Below are 22,766 nucleotides of genomic sequence, written 5' to 3' on the forward strand. Positions count from 1 at the left end.
AAGTTCCAGGTTTTAAAATCTTTCGTCCTCGTCGACTGTGATGTCATAAAAAAAAGTACGTTGTTGTTTGAAGAGTTTTGTGTCCATAAAAGGTTTAATGTTTTGCTATTTTTACAAAAAATCGTTTTGATCATAAAATACGAGGGAAAGTACAATATTACACATAAATACACACGCCTACATAAATACACACCGATACAAGCACATAAACACATTCACTCATATAGATTGGCACACATACAGTATACTCACACAAAGACACACACATGCAAAGAGAAATACAAACACACTGACACAAGCAGACCCACTTAAACAGACACACACATGCAGACAGAAACACACACACCGAAACAGACACTAACACACGCACATACCCAAACAGAAAGAGAAACACACTTACACAGACACACTAAGACTCACACACACATATCGACACACATACATGTAGACTAGCACAGTCAAAGACTTGGACTCACACACAGACAGACAGACAGACAAACACACAACAACAGACTCACACACAGAAAGACACACACACACAGACTCACAGACAGACATAGACTCACATATACTGACAAACACACACAGACAACAACCCAAAGAGGCTCACACACAAACACAAGCACAAACACAAACACAAACACAAACACAAACACAAACACAAACACAAACACAAACACAAACACAAACACAAACACAAACACAAACACAAACTCAGACAGACAGACAGACAGACAGACAGACACAGACTCACACACAGACATAGACTCACAGATACTGACAAACACACACAGACAAAAACCCAAAGGGGCTCACACACAAACACAAACACAGACATTGACTCAGACAAACAGACAGACACACAGACATAGACTCACACACAGACACAGAGACAAACACACTTGCACACGGACAGACACACACACACAAACTCAATACACAACAGACACACACAGACATTGACTTGCACACAGACAGACACACACACACAAACAATGTCCCTCTAATGTCTTCATATGTGTGTGAACATCAGAACATCGTCCGTCACCAGCCGGTCAATGCACTGAGTCACCACCAGGGGTCTTGTTCTGTGGACATGCTTGAACAACAGGGCCGTGGACCTTCTAGCTTAGGATGAAGAGTCGAGGAGGTCCAATTTAAGATCTTCAGCGAGCTGACATGATCCTTAAAGAAGACTTCGTGAAGAGATTGAATGTTCTCTTCTGGCTGAAGAACATCTCGGTAGTGAAGGTTAATGAGTGGAAGATGCAGACACTAGATTTTACAGCAACTTCCAGTTTGACAATGTTCTTGTGTATTTGTGGTTTGAGTCCTAACATCTGCTTGTGCGTCTCACCTGGAGTGCTCTGCTGTTGTTTGACCTAAAGTTACCTCCGTGTCTGTTTGATCATCTCTCATCTGCTTCCAACAAAGACGGTCAGCAGGTATCGTTCAGAAGATCATCTGCTCAAACCTTCATCACCCGCTCTCACGATGAAGACCCCCGAGGCTTCTGCCGGACCTTCAACACACGGTGTAAGGATGGGACCGAGTCGTGTCTCCGAGGACGTTTGACGGCGTGTAAGAGGCGGCGCTCGACACCGACCCGAGAGAACATGTGGAAACTCACACACGCCTGCTTCTCATCACCTGATGCAGAAAAGAAGCCGCTGTCTTTACAAGCTGATGCTCTGGAATACCGCTTCAGTGACTCATTCTGGCCGCTCCGAACCCCGCATCTGCCTTCCATGTAGCAGCTTCAGGAGCTAAGTAGTGTGGGAAAATACTTTGACACACAAACATACCCCCGTCCACCTGACCGGGCCTCCAGCAGAACCGTCGGGCTCATCATCCGATGTGTGAGATTCCAAGATGGGCGCACACAGTTCTCTGTCTTATCAGTTTTTGTCCCTTTTTATCGATGAATTCATTTGTATTTTTACTATAAAATGACAGTTTAAATACAAATGTATATTAAGGTTCTCACATTTATAATAATGCTAAACTAATAATGACTCGTGAAAGTTTGTTTGTAGATTTTTCTTGAATTAAAACTTCCAACACCACTCTGTCTTCGTCTCACTCCCCCTCAGTGAACTCATCAGTACAGATGTGTGTGTTGAACTCATTTGAATCAACGATTTTCGCCTGCAACTTTAGAAAGCATTCATGTAGCTTTTATCATTTAATAATAGCAGTTTTATAACAAAAAAAAACTTGAAGCTATTATTAAAATACAGCCATTGAATTTGATTTTTGGTGTTTTTTTTCTATATGGATTCTTGATCCCAGAAGAAAACTAGTTGATACAAAAAACGCAGGGACTTTTCCTTATTTGACTATAGGTTTAACTGGAAATATTATAACCAGAAGCAGTATTTGGTTTGCTTAAGTTTGAAGATGAGATGATGCTAATCCTCGAGCACTATGGAACATAAATTCAATATAGGGAGCACTAAAGTCCATATCAGAAAAAAACACCACAAAATATAATGTTATGGCTGTATTTCAATAAGGAAATAAGCTGTTGCAAAAAATAAAAAGGAAAAAAAATCTTTTTTAATCTTTTGTGTTTTAAAATTCTAAATAAAATTAACAGAAGGTACACTTCTGTACACGCATGTTTTCTTTCTAGTTTTGTTTTTATCAGAATGGTTAAGAAGTTAAAAGTAAGTAAGTAAGTAAGTCATATTTGGCGGTTTTCCAGACCCGGGTCACATAGTGCTTAAACAATCAAAACAATACTCAATAACATAGCGCTATATAAATAAATATTACTTACTTACTTACTTACATATTTGCTTAAAAGGTCAAGGAGGAGTCTGACCATGAATAGATCTGAAAGTAAGAACCAGAATTTTAAAGTTGATCCTGAAAGAAACTGGCAGCCAGTGAAGAGTTTTAAGGATCAGAGAAATGTGAGTTCTTCTACTAGAGCTAGTCAGAATTCTCTGCAGAGTTTTGTATTAACTGCAGGCGAGACAGATCCTTCTTGTTTAGACATTTGTACTGTTTTATTCCTCTAGATAGGATCGACCATCCAGAAGTTCTGCTCTGTCAAATGTGAAAACCAGTTGGCAGCTACATCTCTAATAAAGAGCTTCATCATGTGACACCTACTGAATCATTAAATAAAGTTGCTTTAATGGGTTCATTTTCTTGGGAGATATTTTGTCGCTACGATTTAAGAATATTTTTTCGGGTAAAAAAAAATATTTTGAAATCATTTTTTTTTAAATATAGAGGTCGGCGATCTGGGAAAAGACAACCTGAGCACAAGAAAAAATATCCAACTCATGTACATTTCTCTAGATCCCCTACTGCTGCTCTGAGGAAGAGCGATAGGTTAAAAGAATACAATATGTGGAGAGAGACAGAGCTCAGCTGGAGGCCACTTTAAAATGAATAAAGTACCAGAAGGATGTTCATGTCGAATGAAGACTGATCCACCGACATCTTCGTCTCCACACGTGCTCAGCAAAAGGTCGGACGTCCCTTACAGGCAAGAGAGCAAAACATTCCGCCTCCTCTGATTTCCCCGTCTTACGCTTTTTATAGATCTCTACATGGTTTTCCAGGCAAACCCCTGCTGAGGACAGCAGTCCTGCTGCTCAGATGTATTTCATCTGGATTTTAAAAATACCTCAGTTTGCCCTCCTTTTGTTTCCTCCATCTGCAACCAATAGTTTTTGACTTGGTTCTTGCTTCAAACCACACTCTGAGGTTTTTCTTATTTTTTCAATTTTTTGTGTCTCTTTACTTTATTTGTGTTTTCAGTGACATTTGGCCTGTTTTTGACGCATCCAAGACAAACATTTTTTGTCTTTACTTTGTGGGGAAACGTTGGCGTTTACTCCGGATACTCCAGAGGTCCAAAAACATACAGAGGTTGATTGACAACTATAATTGTTATAATAAATCAGATGGAGTTGACTGTATCCTCTAGTCCTCAGTCAAAGTTCAAAGTTGAAAAAATAAACTATAAACTTTAGTGCTACTACTCTCTAGACTGGAAAACATGACTTCCTCGTTAAAAGGAAAAACAAATATTTTCTCTTCCAGGCTGTCTTTTTTTGATTTTGACCTTTTGACCTTCCTGGGATATTCCAGTACCTTTCTTTTAATTAGTCTTTTAACTCCAAACTTTTTTAGATGGTCAAGTTTGAACAGTGGCTAAGATCTAAGAGTGATATCATTCAAATATGATAATGAAATAAATAAATAAAATGTAATTTACCTTCATTAAGTTTAACAAAAACTTTAGAGAACTTTTTGGATAGACGGGAATAGAACTAACAAAGTTAGCAGCTTCACACTGTAGTGTTGTCCTACGACTCAAAGGATCTTGATATAAAAAGCTTTTTAAAAAGTTTTATAAATATGTATTTAACATCTGGTGCAGCCATCTTTTTAATGTAACTTCACATTGTCCTTTTAAATAAATAAACTGAAACTGAAACATTCTCTGGTTGAAAATAAAGTCCATTTATGTAATGTAAGTAAGTAAGTAATTTATACGTGTGGAGCACTTTTCTAGACCAGGGTCACAAAGCGCTTAAACGATCAAAAACAATACTCGGAAAAAGATGTACTTAAAAGGTCAAGATAACACTGAGAACAACACAGGAGTTCCAGAAAATAAAGGAAAAGCACAAATAAAAATGTCTTCAGATGTTTCTTGAAGAAGTCAGTGGATCCATCAAACGCAGAGAGAGAGGAAGATCATTCCATATTATGAATGTTCCTGGTGAGCTACATCAGTGTTTAAGATAAGATTAAAAATGATCAAAGACAAAGGCGGCAATTAAATTTCCTCAGGGGCCACATGACTCTTGTTAGGAGCCGTCAAGACAGAAGAGAGGAAGTTAGGAGCCAATATATGATAAAGTAAGTAAGTAAGTAAGTAAGTAAGTAATATTTATTCATTTAGCGTTTTTCGAGACCAGGGCCACAAAGCGCTTAAACAATCAAAACAATACTCAAAAAAGTACATACTTTAAAGATCAAGATAATACTGAGAACAACACAGGAGTTCGAGAAATTCAAGGAAAAGCCTGAACAAATAGAAACGTCTTAAGGTGTTTCTTCAAGGAGTCAGTAGATCCATCAAGCGCAAAGAGAGAGGAAGATCGTTCCAAAGCTTAGGAGCAACAGCCTGAAAAGATTTCTCTCCTCTGGTCCTGAGCCGTGTGCGAGGAACCATAAGTAGATTCTGAGCCACAGACCTCAGAGGCCGAGCTGGGGTGTAAGGCTGGATCAGATCACTGATGTAAGGAGGAGTCTGACCATGAATAGATCTGAAAGTAAGAACCAGAATTTTAAAGTTGATCCTGAAAGAAACTGGAAGCCAGTGAAGAGTTTTAAGGATCGGAGAAATGTGAGTTCTTCTACTTGAGCGAGTCAGAATTCTCGCTGCAGAGTTTTGTATCAACTGCAGACGAGACAACTCCTTCTTGTTAAGACATGAAAACAAACTGTTACAATAGTCCAGACGAGAAGAAACAAACGCATGGATTACAAGCTCCAGATCATGTTCCGAAAACATTTTCCTAAGTTTAGAGATTTTTCTCAGTTTAAGGAAACAGTTTCTGGTCAGTTTTCTGCAGTGTTGAACAAGAGACATGTCCTTATCAAATACAACACCCAGGTTTCTCAGGCTCAGTTTGACAGACTGACCTAAGTCACCCAAGTACTGACTCAACCCTGGAATCTTATCATCAGGAGCAATCACCAGAGTTTCAGTTTTGTCCACATTTAGCTGTAAAGTGTTTTCACTCAGCCATTGTTTGATTTCTAGCAAACAATTGACTAAGCTGTTCAGCCTCTGGGGCTCAGTTGGATCAAAAGAGCAGTAGAGCTGGATGTCATCAGCAAAAATGTGATAAGAAACATCTGGAAATCTCTGAATGATTTTACCGAGGGGAATCAAGTACAGCAAAAACAATAAAGGACCCAGAACAGAACCTTGAGGGACTCCACACAACAGATCTGCCGATTCAGACCTCATTTGATTGGCAGATACATTAAAACTGCGCCCAGAAAGGTAAGATGAGAATCATTCTAACACAGACCCAGACAGTCCCACTTCATCCCTCAGTCTTCTCAGCAGGATCTGGTGATCAACTGTGCAAAGGCTGAGGACAGATCCAAGAGAACCAGAACAGTGAATTTACCCGAGTCAGCCGACATCATGATGTCACTGGACACTTTCAATAAAGCTGTCTCCATAGAGTGATGTTTACGGAAGCCAGACTGAAACTTCTCATGGATGTTGCTCTGATCCAGGAACAAAGACAGCTGCTCAAACACCACCTTCTCCAAGATCTTGGACAAGAAAGGGAGCTTAGAAATAGGCCTGAAATTACTGAGGTCAGTTGGGTCTAAGCCTGGTTTTTTGAGCAGAGACTCCACAATGGCATGTTTAAATGCATTGGGAAAAACCCCTGTGGAAAGGGAGAGGTTCACCATATTGGTAACCCAGGGACCAATTACATCAAATACTTTGATAAAAAGCCTACAAGGAAGGACGTCATCTGAGCAAGAGGAGGGTTTCATCTTTTTCACTAGTGCTGAAATATCACCCAAAGATACAGCAGTGAAGGAGGACCAAGAGGAGGAGAGGGGCTCAGCGACAGTAGGGGTTCCAAACAAAGGGGGAGAGATTTTCTCTTTGATCAATATGAGGAAGTAAGAAAATAAAATAAAAACGTTTTTCAAAGTCATAAACAAAGAACTAGGAACGTTGTATTCAGAGTTAATACAATAATAATTACCAAATAAAATGAGCTGTTGTAAATATTTTCTTTATGTTTTACTCTGATCTCATGAGGGTCCCTTAAATACAGTCAAAGGGCCGCATGTGGCCCCCGCACTTTGCTCGTGTCTGATTTAGGAGAACAGCTGACTTTGACGATGAACTGACATAAGATCATTTATAGTTGTTTGGTAAATACCTTTTTTCATTTGACCCTCAACCTTGACAGGAAAATAATTTTGGCCCCTTGGGTGACCCCTGTTTTTGACATTTTTTGTCATTGTACTTTGATATTTTTGATGATGCCCGTTTCAGATTTGGACTGTAAAAAAGACTTTCTGACGAACTGCTTTTCTTGACATGAGAAGTACTTGAAATACTTCTAAAATCCTGTTGTCACTGTAGGATTTGTAGACGCTTCACTTTCTGAACTCGTTTTTTGGCGATGAACTATAAATATTTTCGGGTACAACTTTGATAGAGTGAAACAATCTTCGCTCTCTTGTTGTAACGACAACATTTACGTCTCATAATAGTCTTTTTTTCACACACACACACATGCGCCGACGCTGAATGACATCAGTTTTGAATTGACTTTATTGTACGATTCCCATGTTGGCCACTGCTGCACCTCACAGTCCAGGGGCGGAGCTACACGGCCCTGCGTGTGCTCGAGTGTTTATTGAGGGTATTTAGTGGCTTTTAACTTATTTACAGAGACCCTGCCGAGTGGAGGTGAAAGCCAGGTCTGATGCAAGCGGAGCAGATGGAAACGAACGAGAATGAAAGAGATGAAGAGTTTGAGATAATCCCAGATGAGCTTCCATTACAGCGTGAAAGAGCAAAGGTCTTGTTTACTCACAAATACTGTCGCTGACAAAAAATAAAGAAAGTTTGACTCTCATTACAGACTTTGAAGACACTAAAATAGACTTTAAAAGACTCAAAGTGACTCAGAATCCATGCTTTCTCAGGAGACGTCTGGCGCTCAGATGATGTATCAAAGAAAGTTATTTCTCTTCAACCTTTAACTTAATCTTCTCACAGCTTTAGTCACATCTCTTCACATGGACAGAATCCATCGCTTGTTTTCTCTACGTCGCAATAACAACCTAAGGATCTTTGCATTGTTGATTTAAAACAACATGTTTCCTCTTCTTTACTTTAACTCTCCATCTGATCCAACCTTTTCTCTCAGCACCTCTGAAATATAATGAATTATGCCAGTGATTAAGCTATTGATTGAGCTTTTTGATCCTTGCAATAAAAAGTGGTTACAAACCTATAATTATTATATGAAATAATAATGAGAAGAAGTGATTATAAAAAAAAAACTTGTGTAATACATATGTGTATGTGTAATACTTGTTGTTATAAAGCGGTGTCAAACTCAGGTTTGTGAGGTGGCCTGATATAATTGTATATTTAAGTAAATCCAAGGGTTAAATTAAGTTTATAACAAAGTTTTTTTCAGCAAATTATTGTACTAGGTTAGTTCAGTGTAATTTAATAAAACATGAAAAAATATTTAAATTCTAACCATTTTTTTCTATAAGATATTTATTTAATTGTATAATACTTGAATTAAATTCAATTAAACCCAGTTTTATTTTTCAGTGTGTGACAGGAAGTTAAATTCTGATCCTTTAACATCAGTTCATCTCATAATGGAAGTCTCTGTTTAATCGTTGGCATCAACAATCTTTGTTCCTCATTTTAAACACTTGGCATCTTTATCACCGGTCACCGTATGTAAACATGAACATTTATCTACTTTTCTTTGAGCAAACGCGGCGAGACACATAAAATTGCCAGATTGTATGCATGTGTTATAAATCCTGATCATTTAAGAGTGTTTATAAACATAGTTAAACACATGTTTATAATCATAGTTAAACACATGTTTATAAGCAATATGATAAATACAATAAGTTATTAATTAGGACTTTGACTATGACTTGTAAACAGTTCTAATGTATTATAAAAAATGACATTATGAGTTTACTGAGCGATAATACATTTTTTTAATGATTATTGTAAAGTATTATGATCAATTATGAGTCTTTATTACTGCAGTTATACACTGACAGAATCATCAGAAATCGCTTCTTTGGCCAAGTATATTACATACAATATACTTATAATGTTTGCTGCAGCAACACTGACCAGTAGGATTCTTGGTGAGTCTTCTTATCTTCCCCTCCAGACCTCCTCAAAGTGAATCAATCATTTCATCAGTCAGTCAACGAATCCTCTCATCTGTTGCTGTTCTTCAATCACTGGCCGACTGCGTCTCTCAGCTTCTCAAAACTTCTACACGTCCTCAGCTCTCAGCAGGACCAGAGACTGAACCATGTGTGGCCCCGTCATGGATCAGTCAACAAGTCACAAGAACACACACATCACTCACTTTCTAGCTGGAATTGAACCTTTTTTCAAGTGTCCCAACAACTGGATTAGACTCAGCTTTACCTAACCGATCCAATCCTAGAAACAGATGGATTGACAGCTTCATGACCTCCTCGGGGGAGGTAACGAAACCATCTATCGTTGAAGAGATAATGAGGTCATTACCGTGAGCCTCTTCACGTGAGCACATACTTTCATGACGGAGGACGTTCCCTCCCTTTGACCTCCATGATCGCGCTCCGGCTACTATAGACCAAGGCCTGGATTCTTTCTCGGCTCGGTGATAGGCCCGACGAGACGGTTCTGGAGATGTAGTCCAGGCTCCGGCTCAGTCGCTCCCGGTCATGTTCCCGTGATGAACATCAATGTTGGCGAGTGACACCCGGGGCGGGCGTGGGTAAGTGGGTGGGCGGGGAGTGTTGTTGCACCAGGACTTTGAGAGACTCCATGAGAGGAAGGTGTCAGGGCGGATTAATGAAGACTCAACCACACATGGAACAGATACCAGCCCTGAGAGTGTGGTTTTGAACTGGAAAACACTTCTTGTTGTTGAAATTACTCTTCATGTGGTTCAGAGGAGATTTAGAATTTAGAAGCAAACTTTGAACTAAATATCATTATATCTCGATTAAAACATCATGTGGTTTGGAAAATACAACATTGATACGTTACAAGACACAATATATAAGGAATTGATGGACGGACGGATGGATGGATAGTTGAATGGATGGTTGGCTGGATGGTTCATTGGATGGATGTATATATGATAAGTGATGGATGGATGCATATATAATGGATATGTTAATAATTTGATTATGCGAGTACAGATAGATCGATTAAGGGCTGTTGGATGGTTGGATGGATGGAAAAATGAATTTATGAATGGAATGTTGAATGGATGGATTGATGGATGGCTGGTCAGATTGATGGTTAAATGTGTGGAAGGAAGGATGGATTAATTTAGGAATAAAAGGTTGAATAGATGGATGGATGGATGGATGAATGGACGGACGGATGGATGGATGGTTGGATGGATGGATGGATGGATGGATGGATGGATGGATGGATGGATGGATGGATGGATGGATGGATGGATGGATGGATGGATGGATGGATGGATGGATGGATGGATGGATGGATGGATGGATGGATGGATGGATGGATGGATGGATGGATGGATGGATGGATGGATGGATGGATGGATGGATGGATGGATGGATGGATGGATGGATGGATGGATGGATGGATGGATGGATGGATGGATGGATGGATGGATGGATGGATGGATGATAGATGGATAGATGGATAGATGATGGATGGATAGATGAATAGATGGATGGATGGATGGATGGATAGATGTATGGATGGATGGATGGATGGATAGATGGATGGATGAATATAAAGTGATTTAAGGTAACATTCATCACATGTGAAGAACATCTTGAACGCGTCTCTTCCTCTTCTGAGCAGATTCTTCACACATATGTGCAGCAGGTTATTCAAGAGTCAAAGTTCAATCTCACTTGTTAATCTTTCATTATATCTTGCGATAACAAGTTTTCAAACAAATACGAAGGAAGCCAAAAATGTGTGAAAATGGGCCAGAAGTGAGATCATATCAGACGATCAATCTACAGACCCTGGGTGACTCACTCCGGAGATTCTCTTTACAAAAACACTTGTTTTAATTGACTCGTGTCACTCTTGCCTTTTAATGAAGCATCGTTGACTCTCAGGACAGTTTCAACATCAACTTATATCATCCTTCCACCTTCTGTGTTGCCTCAGATGACCTTGTTTCATTAGGAACGTGTTGGACCAGTTTTACAACTGTTAAAATGATAACTTTTAAAGGACATTTTTATCGTTGAAATATCATATTTTATCTGCTCAAAACAATCAATAATTTTCATCTGCAGTTCATTATTTTTGTTCTCTGCTCTGGTTTTATTTTAATAACTGTGAGTGTGTTGTCCGGGAACATGATTCAAAACAGAGGCGAGTGAAAGAAAGTAAATTTAGAAAACACAGAAAGAAAACATCCTGTGAGGAAACTGTGAAGTAACTTTTGTATTTTCTTGTCCCTTAACTCATGAATCAAAGTCATACACAATGAAACATTGAGACCACATGTCGTACTCGTGGTCCAGGAGCCGAATCTGGCTACAAAACACTTTCTTTTCATAAAGCTATGTTGTTCAGTGGTGTTGGTTTATCCTCAAAGTGCTTGTATTGTTTATATTTCTATAAAGTGTGTATAAAATACAATCATTGTCATTTTCTTATTTACAATTAACATGAAATTATAATTGCGTTTGTTCATTTTTGTGTTGCAATTAAACTACCGGCCTCTGGACGACGTCAGTCATAACGTCCGCATCTAAAGGAACTATTCAATTCTGATGGATCCCGGTGATAACTGAGGATGAGAGGATGCAGACGACTCTGGCATTTTTCGCTATAATCCTCCGTATTTATGTGGCCCTTATGAGGTCAGAGAAGAAACACGTAGAAAATGTTTCTGACAACTACTGTTTTAGCAGATGGAGTGCACAAATGATTTTCCCATGATGCAACACTAATAGACTCAGGGACTCATTCATTCCTCGTGCTATAAGGCTCTTTATCCATCAATCCATCTATCCATCCATCTGTCCCATCAGTCCATCTATCAGTCCTTCCATCCGTCCGTCCATCCATCCATCCATCCATCCATCCATCCATCCATCCATCCATCCATCCATCCATCCATCCATCCATCCATCCATCCATCCATCCATCCATCCATCCATCCATCCAACCATCCATCCATCCATCCATCCATCCATCCATCCATCCATCCAACCATCCATCCAACCATCCATCCATCCATCCATCCATCCATCCATCCATCCATCCATCCATCCATCCATCCATCCATCCATCCATCCATCCATCCATCCATCCATCCATCCATCCATCCATTATTTTGGTTTATAATTGTATTAACTTTAAATCAAACTTTCTTTTTATTTCTCTTTCTCGTCCTTTGAGAGAATAATTTGAGTTTCTTTTTAACTAATTGTTTATTTTTTTGTTTGTTTTATTTATTTTTTGTCATATTCAGATTTTTTATCTTGTATTTTATTTTTGGTTTTCTTACTTGCTTTGTTGTTTTACTTTTTGTTCATCATATTTTGGCTCTCTCTTGACGGCCACTATTAATAGTCGCCTTATATAAACTGTGGCCCCTGAGGAAATATATCGCTGCATAAATACAGTCGCAGTTTTTCCAAGTGTTTATGATCCTGTCAGAAACAGTATTTTAACGTTGATAAAAAAGAAATTCGATCTTAAACCGAGACAGTCTTGTTCGCCTGAATCTGGTCATTTTGAATTAAATTTGTTCTTCAATAACCGGCGGAGAACCATCAAGAACATGAGACCTTCCTACTCACTGATGTGGCCACTTATCTGAGGACACTTAGGGCCAATTTGTTCTTCACAACACGAGTTAAAAGTCTTGTTCGGGAGCCTTTCAATCACCGCTGTAGTGCACCGTGATCCATGTGTCGTGTGGGTGTTCCATCCTGTGCTTCAAGATGAAATTTAAAACTATGATGAAGTGAACAGCAGATTCAAACTTCGCTCCAGGAGGTCTGGTAACAATAAAAGAAAAGTGTGACATTCATCATCATCCATCACAGTGAGAGCTGCAGTTCACCGCCGGTGTTACAGGAACCATCCGATCCAACCACATGTCAATCAACAGATGGGTTTTTTTTTTTTTTGTTCTTTTCCTGTCAGCGAAGGATCCCACGGCTTGTTTAGCAACAGACAAAAACCAAAACCAACCTGTTTCTAACCACCGGCAGACGAGTGGATAAACATGTTAGCCTGCACACGCTCATGAGTTTGGGTGACGAGAAGTCGTATCCTGAGCTCAATCACTCACGGCAGATTCTTACGAGCGATAAACAACAGAGCTGGAAGACGTTAGTGCTGGTGGTGAAATCAAGTTTATGTCTGAGAATCACCACCAAACATCAAGACATGTTTGGAAATAAAAAAGTTCCCAAAAAATGCATCACTCATTATTTTGACACCACAAAATGTTTTGTAATCCATACATAAAATTGAATATAACTAAAATTTAAACTAAAACTTATAATTTAACTTAACTTTAAACTTCATTGATGGTTCATTAAATAACTTGCAACAATGCATGTGAAGTGTCAACCCTCTCATTAACGGTGACCTGAAAAACTCTTTTGAATGCTTTGCCGCCCAGCCAATAATTTAATTTCAGCTGTCGATTACTTTTGACATAGCAACACAAACGTAGAATTTAAATACAGTATTCTATCGGCCAATCGGCCGTCACTAAATAGTGCCGTGTGTAGAAATGCATCATGGGAGTTCACGTTTTTTTATATGCTTTAGTAACTGGAACAACATAGAAAGATGTGTCATAGGCTGTAATAAAGGATATAATTATTACAATGGTATTACAATAGTGTAATTATTGAAGGCATTAAAGAAATAAAATACGTATTTATTTTATTTTATTTAATTCTATCTACATTTAATTAAAATTAAACTGTGTATTTCATTAAAAAATCTTATTTTAAAGTTGTTTTTTTTATTAATTTTGAGAAGAAAAACAAATACTGATGGTAATAAATGGTGAAAAAATAAATTATTAGTTGAATTACAAAATGATTATTACAAAGTCAAAATGTTATTAAGTTCGCTTCTTAGATCCTCAATACATCCGTCCAAAATAAGATCATAAAATATCTTGGTACCGTTTCCAAGGTTCTGTCATCAAAAGACATCGCTCTCTCCTCCAGTGCTTGAGAAGATCTTCTTCGGCACGAGATTATTTGATGGTATCAGCGTCAGAGAGAAACCAGGTGAGCAGCTCTTACACAAGAACCAGAGATCATTGGGAAATGTGTGGCAAGTCTGGACACAGAGAGGATCTTTGTAATGATTAGACCCACTCGCCAGGACCGGGTCAAACGCAGGTGAACACATTCAACTGGCAATGATTTTTCTGCAGTTTGATCTTTCGGAATTCATTTGAGTTTCAACGAGAACTACATCTTGTACAGCAGAAGTAAAATGAGCTGCAGTTCACGAAGTGTCCACTTGAGGCTTGCTGCAGAAAGACTGGATGTTTAAAAGCATTAAAACCATATTTACATCCTATTTCCAACTTTATTTTACCAAAAACAACAATAAATCCATGATCAGCAAACTTTTTTAAACATTTTCTTTTTGGTTATAGTCCAGGTTATTTATTTTAATAATGTAATTATAATAAAATATGGAAGAATGCATTTCCAAAATGCATTTCAAACTGTGGTTTAGCGACAAACGGTTGACGTCACAGAAACTACGTGTTTAGTCGATACATCTAATACTAAAAAAAATGAAGGTTAAAATGGTACCAGTGACTCATCCTGGTTGATTAAGAGCTGGAGTTAACCGGAGCAGAAAACTTTTGAGATTTCTTCTCATGACTTACAGTCACATCCTTCAATTATCTCCGACATGTCGGCTCTAAGTTTAATCTACATGATCCCGACTTCAAACCAACTCCATGTGGGGAGGAGTATCATAGCAGACATGGAAGTTTAATAGGAATTTGGCAAATTGTTGTAAAACTAATCATGGTTTCATCAACTGGAACTTTTTGAAACTTCTTTGACTCAGAAGTATTCACGAGGGACATCACACATTGTCTGAAACACCTAAACAGTGACTCATAAGACTCAAAGTTGTTGTTAAACTCAACATTTTTCACGCATCTGCATGTTTGGATTCTTATAAACTGTTTATTGGTTTTAAAGTTTTTATTGAGAAAAATATTAAAGTTAATCCAAAGTTCAAATTAAATGTATTATTATTATCAACATCAAGATAAAAACCCTAAATCTTTTCATAATTCTCAGCAAATATAACAAATACAAAACCTCAAAAAAAGCACTCGAAATATTAAAATGTTCGCATGTAAATTCAAAAAGTATATTGAAAGTATTAAATTGATAAGTAAAAAAGTAAATTATTAGTGTGATTTGCTCGAGGAATAGTATAAGAACTTGTAATCTTGCATTGATCTGTGTTTTTTGTTGTTTTTTTCTAGTTGTTGTTTTCTAAGTATTGTCTTTCATCTGATGTGAGTGAACTTATCTTTTACAGGATAATAATAATAATAATAATTGTAAAACAATGGTTAAAAAAAATAAAAAAGATTAATGAATATTCTGTTTTGTTCTGTAATCAAAGAAATTTCATAGGAAGTTGAAACTTACACGTTTTTTTAAATGCAAATGTTATTTTTTAAGAAATAATTTAATTCAACTATTTTTTTATTGAAGGCTTACATTTGTTTTTATTGAAATTGTAATTTAATTGTATTTTTTTTATTCAATTTTTGAACAATTTGAACCAGAATATTGAACTTTATGTGTAAAAAAAAGTATTAATTTCTAGCTTATTTGAATAATTCAATTCAATTTGACAACTTAAATACATTCAACCTTTCAATATTGACATTATAGAATTAAATTATGTAAAACAAAAATTAAATGTTTTAAAAAAAACATTCCAATAAAACGAATCATCATTTAAAATGTCTATTCAACAGTTCAATGTCACAGATCTACTTCTATAGCTCAGGACTTGGACTGTGTTTTAAAATGTTGGCCTTTTGCCGCAGGTTCACTTACAGTAATGAACCTTTAGATACATTGATCCCTAAAATAACGTGTCTCAGCATCATGAGTGAGCGAAGTCAGCACTACACAGTTCTCAGTGACTGTGTTATTCAAGTGAACAGATCGATCCAGACTGGAGTCAGCGCTGGAACACGACCGCAGACGTAAAACCTGGTCTGATCCTCCCGCACCACACGCACACATCATGCTTATGGAGGCTCAAATTCAAGCAGACACGAGGCTGTTACAGTCGCTCTTTGACAGTAAACAGATCGGCACATCTGGCCTCACACCAGACTTGCTGCCTCATTTATTAAAGTGCACTCGTGTGCCAACAACCAAAGCTGGAGAGGAAAGTTATCTGGAGTTCAATGAGTGGGTCTTTCTGTGGAGATGAATCAGGAGCCAAGAGGTTCCTGCATCCTACCAGACCGACTTCATATGTCACCTTTGACCTCACTTTCTTGCGAATCACTCATAACATGTCGGAGGAACCTCTCGTTGAAGACGCATGAAATTGTAATGTTGCTCACACGTTTCACTTGTGTAACGTTTTCAGTAGAAACTTCTCCCAGAGCTACCACGTTACTGTGGTGGAGGAGCCAGAATAAGATCCTGCCCCAAGTATCTCAGGGTCTTGTTCAAGAGTGAGGAAAGAATGGAGTGTGAAATCAAAGGGCATAATGGGGCAGCGTCAGGCGTTATGCAGATGATGCACCGATCTATGTTGCATAAAACAGGGCTGAGCCAAAAGACAAAGCTCTCGATCTACGTCTCTACCCTCAACTCTGGTCACGAGTGGTGGGTAGTGACTCAAAGCGAAAGGTCGCGGGTACAAGGAGCTGTACCTGGTGAGGTGTTCAGGTCATGTCCCACCACTAGGAGGCTACCGGTGGATGCCAACAATGACGATGACATTTTAAGTATAAAGTAAATGAGTCAAATGTTTAACTTAATCAAGAATAAATCGATTCTTGACTTTATCAAGGTTTCCTCACCAGAGAAAGTCAGTATATACATAATATAATCAATAATAATAATTTAAACAATTTCAATAAAGTTAAAGACTTTTAAATACTAGACTTCTGTCCCAGAGGAGACGTCCTCCTTCAGTGTTTGAGTCCAGGAGAGAGTCAAGTTCTGTTTTACTACTTGGGAAACCTGAGAATAATTTATTTGAAAGTGACATCTTACTGACTCGTACTACAGTAGTTGGTAAGTACAAAACACAATTACATTATACATAGCATTAATTATCATTTTGTGTCAGAGTTTATAGAAATCTTTTCCACTTCTGGGCCACCGTACCAAACCACCACACTCCTCTCTAGCCTTGCTCTCAACCCTCCAGTCCTCTTTCGTGGAGGGCCACATTTGAAGAAGTCAAAACAAGTGGGGGCCAAAGGTTCCCCAGTGACATCATAACTTCTTCATGGTCGGACAAGAAAAACATTTTTTTTAGGGATTAGCATCTGCACTCGACAAAATATTTGACTCACAATATTGTTACACAAATCTTGTGTCGCTAAAAAGAAATTATGTTTTTACGATTTCACGAAGTTTTATTTTACATCCTCTGGTTGAATAAAAAAAAAGGATGTAATAAAATTTTGTTTGATGTGATGATTCATCCGATCTTTCTTATTGTGTTTGTAGTTGTGTCAGTGAGTTCACAAGCTCAAAACAACATGAATAAATCCAATAATAATTACCAGAAACACTCTATTAAACTATGACCACAGAGTAATCAGAACCTGAGGCTCTTGTAAATGCTAAAAGGAAGGTAGATGTTCTTCAAAATGGTGTGAACAAGCTGCAATTTGAGTTCAAAAGTCCAATCCCTGGTGTTCACAATGTCCTTCAGACTCAAAACATTTTTCTTCTAGGTCTCCTACAGAGCACAGGTGGGTCGGTTTGACAGACATATCACAATAAAAAAAGATGTTAACAAGCTTTAAAGATTTAACATTAGCGTACAATTGAAACAACTCAAAGAATCGCAGTTTTTCTTAACATATATTAATCTAACTTTTCCTAAAATGACTGTACCTTTAAGACCTCTGGGTTGGATTTTGGTATTACAATAATCTATATTCAACAGTTTGAAGCTGTAAAAAACATTATTATCATCTACATTGAGAAGTTTATGTGGTTATCAAAATTATTAAAAAACAGACGAACAGATTGAAGTTAAATTAAGTTGATAATCACATGTATTTCCAAAGGTTTAGATGGTTTAGATTTAGATTATTTTTTCACAAGTCCTGGAAGTTGTTCTTATTGATTTGATTGTCTGATGTTGTGAAGTAAAACAAAAGGCTCTCCTTGGCCAAGGTATGCACCATCTCAGTGCCTTTTCTAGTTCAGTACATTTACTGGATGTTTTAACCGAAACAATTGAGTCACGTCAATGATTTGAATATCTGTAACCATTTATATCTGGCTCTGACAGCCAATTTGGAAATAGGAAAATAATCGTCAAACGCTTCATAAAACTCTCCATGAACACTCCTCGGAAGTAATATTTGACACACTTGAAAAATGTAAACAGCTTTTGCAGGCCTGTTGCTTCCTACGTCGCCTGCCAAGTTTCGGAAGAAACAATAAAGATCCCAAAACACAGAATTACTGTACGCTGCCATATAATCATAATCCATGTAAGTCCTTGTGATATTTTCTCATGGAATCATCAAACTTCGGGATAAAGATTTACAGAATCCACAGCGAGATTGAGTTATTACGAAGGAACGCCGGGATGTTCATCTGGACTATTGCAACAGTTTGATTTCATGTCTAAACAAGAAGGAGCTGTCCCGTCTGCAGTTGATACAAAACTCTGCAGAGAGAATTCTGACCTGCTCTAGTAGAAGAACTCACATTTCCCCGATCCTTAAAACTCTTCACTGGCTGCCAGTTTCTTTCAGGATCAACTTTAAAATTCTGGTTCTTACTTTCAGATCTATTCATGGTCAGACCTTCCATCAGTGATCTGATCCAGCCTTACACCCCAGCTTGGGCTCTGAGGTCTGTGGATCAGAATCTACTGATGGTTCCTGAACACGCTTCAGGACCAGAGAAAGAAATCCTTCCAGGCTGTTGCTCCTAAACTGTGGAACGATCTTCATCTCTCTGAGATTATTGGATCTACTGACTCCTTCAAGAAACATCTTAAGACATTTTTATTCGTGCAGGCTTTTCCTTGATTCTCTGGGACTCCTGTGTTTGTCTCTGTGTTATCTTGACCTTTTATGTCTATATTTTATTGGGTATTGTTTTGACTGTTTAAGCGCTTTGTGACCCTGGTCTAGAAAAGCTCTACAAATATTACTTACTTCTTCTCCCGCCGTCTCAGTGTCGAAGTTAAAAATCGAAATTTCAGCTTCTTTAACGATTCCAGGTGAATCGAAGAGCTAGTTCCTGGTAGAGAGCAGGTAGCAGACTCTAAAGGTTCCAAATACTCAAGTCTTGTGATCCTACCTGAAGCACGTGCTGTTCTTCCCCCCCGCTCGGACACACGGATACTCCACGGTCAAGATCTTATTGTCCGGACACTCCGACCTGAGGAAGAGTCGATTGGAAAATCATGAAAAAAAAAAAAAATCTGTAGTAACTGGTTTACAGATGAATCAACGTTAATCCACAACATGAAATGAGTCTCAGGCAGTTCTGTGGAAAGTCCCTCACGTACGTCATCTTATTGTTTTACCTCGAATTAGACTGATTACTAGCAAGAGTGTTGTTGGGGTGACTCTCTGTTGACGCACAAATACTCTGGTTCAGGTTCTGAAGACCGGAACGTGGCGAACACATTTTTTAACAGGAAGCCAAAATCACGCTCTTATGCAACACTGGGGTTTTTTTGGGGGGGGGGGGGGGACTCATGTAGGTTCATGTTCTTCAACAATGATTCAAGAACATAAGAGAGAAAAGATCAACTATAAAGAAGTGAACTAGAAAAGCACTAAAATAGCGTATTCCTCTGCCAAGGAGTCCATTTAGCATTTTTAATAAGACCCAGAAAAAATGAGAAATAAAAACAACTTGTCTTGTTTAAATTGACAGCTGGCTCCTCTAGTGGTATGTTTTAGTCTTCTGGCTCGATGGGCGGAGCTTATGACAAAGGAAGCAGCCCATTGGTTAATTTGTAAACTTGTTGTGGTCCAATTAACCTTCACAAACATCATCTTTGACCGTGTAGTGTCAGTATAGCTGTGAATATAAACAGAATAGAATCCCTTTGACTTCTATTATAAATAAAATAAAAGTTAATTGACCGGTTAAACCCATTGATCAAACTCTAATGGTGAAACAAAAACTGTACTTGCTTCTTATTTTTGCGCATTTTTTTCTTCAAGAAAACTGAAGTGTGTCCAGCCTTGAAGTGACTGATTTCACTATCCGGGAAAACGTGCGTTGTTCCATTCATGAGTCACAGCAAACTTGTACGTAGGGGTTGTGAGGAAATCTCCGTCTGAGGTCAAAGATTGTTCTCGAGTCATATCAAAGATATGTAGAAATGTTTCATTTGAATGAGGCAACGATGAATGTATCCTGCAGCCTTTACAGTAATGACCAGTTATAACGGCCGCTAACAGAGAATCCAGTGTGTCGGGAAAATAAGAATCATTGCCAAGTAAAACAGTATTTATAATGGGTAATTGCCTAAATGGGACCAGCTGTTACCTGTGGAACAATAGCCAATTAAAATTTCATTTGTTTCTCACAACATCCAACTGACACTTGAGTCGACTCGAAAGTGGTCAAGTGTGTTGAATAATTGTCTTTGTCGCTTTATTAAGTTAAAAACTAATTTCTAAGTATGAGGGATCACCACAGTCCTTAACAACATAATAAAACTTAGTTTTTCCCAAAATTTATATTGCATTTTCCACTTCACTAAGGGTTGGGATTATTTTCTCAGGGTGTCTTTTTGGAAGATCCATCCACAAATGAATGTCCATATGACGGTCAATTTTCTTTTTTTCCAAAAAAACACATCCAAACACAAAGAGGAAAAATTAGCACAGTTATCATACGGACATATATATTTTTACCTGTAACTCCAAAAACACACAGATTATACTGAAAATAATCCCAACTCTTAGTCGACATGAGGGTCAACTTTAATGTACAGTAGCTCCGGTATTTTCACCAACATGACCAAACATTTCTCCTCCATCGTAACTAGATTTCTTTAAGGACATTTTTATTTGTTCAGGCTTTTCCTTGATTTTCTGGAACTCCTGTGTTTGTCTTGGTATTATCTTGAGCTTTAAAGTATATATTTTATTGAGTATTGTTTTGATTGTTTAAGCGCTTTGTGACCCTGGTTTGGAAAAGCGCTATATAAATACAAATTACTTATTTACTTACTTACATTGTGGAAATGCTGTGTGAAGGAAGACCAAAAAGCCAAAAGAACAAACATGCCAAATAAATAAATAAATAAAATGAAGCAGCAGGAATAAAACCATAAGAACATAAGTACATTAACACGTGTTTTCCTTTGTTATTTTACTTATTTTAATATTAAAGATTAAAGTTCTATTTAAGTAGTGGAAATCCTTGCTAAGAATTATGGTCCAACTATATGATTATGATTTTTTTTTGTTTTAATAAATCCACATAAAATCACTTTGCATGTCTAACTCACTCCTCCTCCATATTTTTCTCTCCCTTCGCCCGCTTTTTCGGACACCTTATCTGTCATGTTTTGTCTCCATGTGAAAGTCACACTCGGTTCATCGAACCCTCCACAGTCACGTGGAAGTGATCGTGGTCTGAGAAACTCAAGCCAGAACCAAAGACTGTAAAAACCACAACTTCATCTGCAGGTTTTTGCCACTTTGTGCCCACGTCACTCAATCACACATGTGTTTTTCAGTCAAATTGTGAAGTGAAATATAAAATATTTTGGGTTTAAAAAAAGAAAATGTTCTGGCTCAAAACATGGTGTTGTTGTGGAGAAGGTTCTTACCTGGAGGTGTCCACTCCCAGCGTGGTCCTGATAGAACTGGCACCGGATCCCCGCAGGAAAAGCGCAAAAAGTGCCGCAAATGGTAAAAGGGACGAACCATGAAGTTGACCCATGTCCGCTTCAGACGTTCAGCTGCGAGAAAACTACGCGCACGTCAACCACTAGTCATCCTCCATCCGCGTGCGGGATCCACGCGCGCGCGATGAGACGTGTGAGGTGACGCGCTCGGATGAGGAGCTCCTGCGTCCTGACTGACCGCGTCCTGCCTGGAGACCCTCGCAGTGAGACTGAAGACTTCACAGCTCCAGTGTTTGCAGCTCTAATCCCCGTGGATTTACATTCCTGCTTTCAAAGAAGAGCTTTTCACCACATGAGTGCAGCCACACTTGTCGTGCTGACACACTCACTCACGCACACACTCACACACTTTTCAAAAGATTATTCTTCAACATCATTTTCAACCTCATTTTCATTCCTCATGAAATTGACATCAGATTCGAACAGCAGGACACAAATGAAAGTGATGGTTGTTTTTTTTTTGTTCTTGTCGAGCCGTCAAAGAAAATTGTCAGGTTTCATGAATTTAATTTCACTTTACAGAGGAGCTCGTAAGGAAGGGAATGTAAATTGGTTTATAGAGACTCCATCGTGGAGGGTCCTCGCAGCTGGACCACTATAGTCAAAGAAAACATGTTTTAGTATCGAGTTTTGAAATGTATTGATTTTTTTTATTGTGAATTTGTTACAACCTCATTTTGTTCTTGATCTCAGTTTCAGTACATTTAATAATTTTTAAACAATCCTGCACTTCGAGTCAAACACATTTGTGTTTTATATACATCACTTATGTACGACACGACAATCTACAATCAAACATTTTCAACTGAAAACTAAAAATTGACAACTATAGTCAAATTATTTT

The 22,766-nt window shown here is 38.1% G+C and overlaps 1 protein-coding gene across 1 annotated transcript in view; it reads right to left on the minus strand.

Annotated features, from left to right (window-relative positions):
• Window positions 1-22,207, minus strand: part of LOC148076368 (collagen and calcium-binding EGF domain-containing protein 1-like) — a 46,373-nt gene extending 24,166 nt beyond the window's left edge. Inside the window, exons 1-2 of the mRNA XM_087793812.1 lie at window positions 21,845-22,207; window positions 19,345-19,425 (exon numbers count right to left, since the gene is read on the minus strand). Of these exons, the coding sequence (XP_087649938.1) occupies window positions 19,345-19,425; window positions 21,845-21,957 (194 nt within the window). The 5' untranslated portion in view covers window positions 21,958-22,207. The remainder of the gene's footprint in view (window positions 1-19,344; window positions 19,426-21,844) is intronic.
• Between the last annotated feature and the right edge of the window lie 559 nt (window positions 22,208-22,766).

This window comes from Callionymus lyra, chromosome 6 (genome assembly GCF_982586985.1).
Source record: "Callionymus lyra chromosome 6, fCalLyr1.hap1.1, whole genome shotgun sequence".
In the NCBI taxonomy this organism is placed as follows: Eukaryota; Metazoa; Chordata; class Actinopteri; order Syngnathiformes; family Callionymidae; genus Callionymus; species Callionymus lyra.